At 34.5% G+C, this 5,947-nt stretch overlaps 1 protein-coding gene across 1 annotated transcript; it reads right to left on the reverse strand.

Moving 5' to 3' along the window:
• Positions 1 to 4,649: 4,649 nt before the first annotated feature.
• On the reverse strand, positions 4,650 to 5,585 carry LOC124109225 (olfactory receptor 4S2-like). The gene has a single exon (XM_046467758.1). It carries the CDS (start codon positions 5,583 to 5,585, stop codon positions 4,650 to 4,652), a length of 936 nt encoding a protein of 311 aa, XP_046323714.1.
• Between the last annotated feature and the right edge of the window lie 362 nt (positions 5,586 to 5,947).

Genomic DNA, 5,947 nt, shown 5'->3' on the forward strand with positions numbered 1-5,947 from the left:
GACAATTAAAAAGCAAACCACATATTTGGCAAAAATATTAGCAAAAAAATTCTAAATAAATCACTCTTATGTAAAATACACAAAGAATACTTAAAACTAAGCTTAAAAGTAACCTTATGAAGTTTCTCAAGGCATGTCATTGGAAAATGCAAGTTAAGACAAAACTGAGATACTACTGGACACCTAACAAAATATCCAAATCCAGAACAGGCAATACTAAAAACAGTGAAGGTGTATAGAAAGAGAAACTCTCAGTCATTGCCACTAGGAAATAAAAAATGGCATTGCTTCATTGAATGATTGGCAGTTCCAGTTTATTACAGATACCCTTACTATAAGATTCATTAATCACACCCCTTTGTAGTCACACAACAAGCTGCAAACTTATGTCTACACAATCCTGTGCATAGATACTTGTATTATTTTTCATAGTTGCCAAAATTTAAAGAAATCAAGAGATCTTTCAGAAGATAGGTAGATATCACACACACACACAAAAAAAACAGATAATCTATAGTATATCTAGATTTCATATAAAGTGCATTCACTATTAAAAAGGAATAACTAATCAAGCCATATAAAAAAAAAACAGGAAAATTTTAAGCACACTACTAGTAAGAGAAACCAGTATGGAACTGGTTACTTTAAGTAAACCATTACTTTAAGTATATGCCCATTCTAGAAAATGTAAAACTTTAATCTACATATTACTATAAATATGTATACATGCAATTATGTTAATTAAAAACCACAGAATGTACAAGAGGAGTGAAGCCTATTGTAAACTGATGTCCCTGAAAATGGTATGTCCATGTAGTTTCATCAGTTATAACAACTGCATCACCCTGGTGGGGAATGGAAATTATGAGGAAATGTTGTGTGGATCTGGGCAGGTGCTATGAGAAAGCTCTGTCACTTTTTCTCAGTTTTAAATTAAAGCTTGTATTTTAAATCTCTACCTTTTATTGAATATAAGTTTGATCTTAGTTAAAATTATTTTTCAAATTAATTTATTACTCTAATCTTAAGATATAGTTTTTATAGTTTCTATAGTTTTTACAGAAAAAGTTGGAAGACACTGCCACTGAGAACTCAATTTCCATGAATGTAAGATACGGAAATATTTTGTGAAATATTTGTACATAATAATATCTTTGAATACATGTGAGACATTACAAAAATTAAAAGCTTTTCCATCTGAAAAGAATGTTTTTAGTGAAGTAAGTATCATTACCCACACAGACATACAAGGAAAATCAATGTGGTATTGGACAAATAAATCAGTTTAACTGTGGTAATTATTTCATAATTGTGTGTATGTATCAAATCATCACATAATATACCATGAATATACACAATTTTAATTTGTCAATTATACTGCTATAAAACTGGGACATAAGAACAAGTAAAACTTGCTGAAAATTGCAATGTAAGTTCCAATATGATTCTAATTTATTATTGTTAATCCTCATAATTTATCTTAAAAAATATCAGGGTGAGAGACAATTGACCCAGGCATTGTTAGTATTATATTTTTCATTTATATGATACATGGAAAAAAATAGTGGGAGAGAGGCAGGCTGTGTACTTAGGTTTAAGTATATATGTGGGTGTGTGTATGTTGATTACTGATGAGAGAACTCAAGGGTGCTATAGCACAGAGCTACATTCCCAGCTCTTTCATTTTTAATTTTTTTTTTGAGACAGTGTCTCACTAACTTTTGGAGGCTGGCTTCAGACTAGTTATGCTCCTGTCTTGGCTTTACAAGTAGCTGGTATTACAGGTGCACACCATTCATAACCGTTCAGTATCTGGATATAATGGATAGAAACCAGAACATACTGTCTCTCATGTCCATTATCTGTAGCTTAACTTTTTACATTATTTCTTTCAAGGTACCTCACTGTGTTTTCGAGGTTATATATTTTGACAGTAGTACTCTTGAAAGAGCAAGGTTGTTGGTGTTATGCAAAATCCATCACATAACTCATGGTTAATTACAAAAAAAAAAAAAAAAAAAAAAAACCCAAGAAGAATATTTAATGTTTTTGATGTGTCATTGGGAAGATGGGATTCAGATGACCTCGTCTGATGAGGCTGTGCTTAATTCTAGATTCCAAGGTGGGCCCAGGTACCCCAGGTAGCTTTTCTTTCTCATGCATAAAGTAGCAATGTTCTCTAACTCAGTCAGACAGAACAACTGCTTTCCATACAAGAACTGGACTCAACAGAACACTGAAAAATGAAGCATTCTCACTCAGAAAACATGAAGCAGTTTAATTCTAGATCCTCTTGCATGTGATACCTGTTTTCATTTCTGGATATATTTAATTGAGAAAAGGATGGCATGTGGAAGAACATTAAAACTATGCTTATATATTTCACTGAGCCTTGCTTGGAAATGTGTCTGCGTTGGTTTGTGCTGCTCCAGGAGAGAGGAGCATAGCCACTGAATAGAAGAGATAGAAAGAAAAACTTTAGTATTTTAAAAATTAGAATGATTTCCATCTCTCATCCAAGAAGTTTCCAACAAAAGTCACATCTGCAATTGTGTGACAGCCAGGCTGTCATACTCCAGGGTGGAGGTCAACACAGTGGTCCTGCATCCACAGAATCAAATGCTCTGTTGACCAGTTGCTTTCACTAGACTGGGGAGAATGAATTCTTGTGATTCTTATTCATCTTCTTAGGAATCACAAAAGACTGTCTGAGCTCCTCTGATGGGGATTGACTCATAGAAACTTTTGTGAACAACGATGTTTATAAAATCACTGATGGAAACTTGAGTCCTCTTTCATGTGTTCTACTTTATCTTGGTAAAGCACAAATTAGGAAACTGATCTTTTTCCAGGGGCATCAGCATTCTGATATCACAAATACACCCACAATATTATTCCACTAGTTCTAGGCATAATGGAAAGACTAGGATAGAAAAAGTTATCAAATGGAAAACATATATTTATAGGCCAGTTTTCTAAATTCAATTCAGTTTTAGCAGAACAGATGTTTCTGGTTGAATTCCATTCATGCATACATCTCTTATTTTCAAAATACATCAAGAATCATCTATTCCCAGATTTTTAAATCTAAGTATGCAGATGTTCCATTGACTGCATGAAAATAACTAGAGAGTATAGTTAAAAATACAGATATCTGCATAGCTCATGTTTCTGGTTAAATAAGTCAAATGCTTGTAGAACAGTTTGTTATATTTCCAGCAAACCCCACAAGGTGACATTAATGCTCAACAATCACCAAGAGCACAAATCTAGTTTTCATTTCACAGTTGATGTAACAGAGGCACATAGAAGCCCAGTGCATGTTTCTCCAAACAGGGGCGATTCCCATGGATATGCATAGTTTTAAAGCAATTCTTATACTTTCATTATAGCTACTTATACAGATGTCTTGCAGATTTGTAAAATATTTCCATCTTTTTTTTGCATTCAACCACATCACATATGACTTTTGAGCACCACATCTTTACATCTTTGCCATATGTAAAGCTTATACTCCACCACAACCAAAACACAAACCTAAACTGAGACAGCATCTACACCATTAGATTTATGGATGTGACAAGGAAACAATGGCAGAGAGACAAGCACTGATATGTTTATTTATTGTAAAAGATAATGCTCAGGTCATGGCTCATGGTGAAGGAGAAATCTACCACCAGGGCACATAAAAGTTAATGTTAAGAAAAGAATATCTGTCCAGTATGGGTCTCTATGGGACCCAGAAGTGGAACTAGTGTTAGCTCAGTCAATGACAAATGGCCCACTGTATTCAGTAAAGATGTTTGGTTCAAATGTTATAGGAATCATGGTTTCCGGCATTTAATTAGGTTGTATTTTCACTTGTGATTGAGTCACAGTAGCCTGGTTCTCATTAGTGGCTTTTTTTCATTCATTTTCTTGAGTTTGGCTGGTAGTTACTTTATAGCTTGTATAGATGACAAGCAAAGTTTACAGTCAGAAGCAGCAAGTTAGTGAGATGGTACAGTTGATGGGGGCAGAGAGAGTAGCGTGTGTGTAAAGAAAATTGAACCTAAAAATGGCAAAGACTTTTCCCCAAGACTGACAGATGAAAGCATTTTTTTGTCTTTCAGGATTGTATTTTATCTCTAACTTTATGAAGACAACTCTGCTACCATTCCAAGTTTACTAGGCGGAGTTTTCACTGTTTTGTGAGACTTACATCAAAATTCATTAGCTAAGATTTGATATTTTTATGAATTCTATTGTTCACCCAATCTGTGCATTATTGATTCTTTAATCTGTACCAAACATAGTTTTAAATGCCAGAAATAATTTTATATATTTCATAGTAATTTTGTAATCACTTAGAGAAAATGATAAAAGAAAATGAGCAGTTGGAGAAAACAATGACACTTACTCTGATGATGTTGAGATTCTGTGCATATTCCAACTCCTGTGTCTTTGGATATTTAGAACATTATCTGATTATGAAATAATAAATATAATGATTATGGTAAAGAATACGTTAATTCTGTGCAATATGTATTTCTCTCACTTGTTACTTCTGAAAATTTTTTGATGTTATTATTTGATTCATTGAAGATATGAGTTAACTAAGGTAAGGCTGACCACATTTAAGATCATCCAGTTTAAATTATTATTTCCAACTATTTGCTGTTGGCATTCCAGAAAATCTTCTTGATCCATATTTTTTTCATGGCATTATTTACTTCTGCATTTCTCAGTGTATAAATCATGGGATTTAGCATGGGAGTGATAATGGTGTAAAATACAGCCACCATCTTATCTTCTGCAAATGTCACATCAGAGCGCATGTACGTGAAAGTACAAGGACCAAAAAAGATGATGACCACTGTAATGTGGGCTCCACAGGTGGACAGAGCTTTGTGTCTTCCTTCTGCTGACTGCTTCCTCAGAGACACCAGAATAGTAGTATAGGAGATGAGCAAGATCACAAAGCTCCCCAGAGTGACAGTACCACTGTTGGCTGTCACAACTCCACCAATAATATGTGTGTCTGTGCAGGCAAGTTTGAGCACAGGGCGGACATCACAGAAGTAGTGATCAATCTCATTGGGTGCACAGAAGGGTAGCTGAACTACTAGAGATAAGGGGATAACAGTGTGGATGAGCCCACCTACCCAGGTCCCCAGCAGCATTTTATTGCACTTCTCCCTGTCCATGATGGTCATATAGTGCAGGGGTTTACAGATGGCCACATAATTATCATAGGCCATTACTATAAGAATGAAGATCTCAGTGCTTCCAAAGAAATGCACCCCAAAGAGTTGCAATATGCACCCCTCATATGAGATAGTTTTGTTCTTTGCTAACAGGTCAACAATTGTCTTGGGTGCTGTAGCTGAAGAGAAACAAATGTCCACAAAACATAAAGAGTTGAGGAAAAAATACATGGGAGACTTCAGAAGGTTCCCCATGAAAATGGTCAGCATAATGAGGAGGTTTCCCAGAAGAATGACTGCGTAAAACAATAAGAACACCACAAAGCAGACTTCTTCAACATCTGGATTCTGAGAAAGGACCCAGAAAATAAATTCAGTTACATTATTTATTTTTTCCATGTAATGAATCAAGTAGGCCAAGTGGCCAACACAGTTAAATTATCTGAAAGAAAGACATCAGAAAGACTATTAGCATTTATTTCTAACTCAAGATAAATTAATGATCACACAGTTAAAAATGGAAGAAAAATGAGTACTGAGTGAAGATTGACATGAATACATAAATTTTAGTGTTTCTTTTCTCATAATTTACATCAATAATATACCAGAGTTATTCATTTCACATGATGGAGCAGAGAACAGAGAGACAAAGCAAATTCCTGAATTAACACATCTAACCAAGGTTCTCACATGCCTAACCTTTTCCTAAGGTTAACTTATATCATTTTGGGTAAACATTTAGTTAGTGTTCTTTCTGTAAA

Source organism: Marmota monax, unplaced genomic scaffold (assembly GCF_021218885.2).
Source record: "Marmota monax isolate L192 unplaced genomic scaffold, Marmota_monax_Labrador192_F-V1.1 WCK01_AAM20220418_F8-fsc00588, whole genome shotgun sequence".
NCBI classification, from domain to species: Eukaryota; Metazoa; Chordata; class Mammalia; order Rodentia; family Sciuridae; genus Marmota; species Marmota monax.

Coding starts and splice junctions, on each gene's coding strand:
- LOC124109225 (XM_046467758.1), bottom strand. CDS start 5,585: ATGGAAAAAATAAATAATGTAACTGAATTTATTTTCTGGGTCCTTTCT.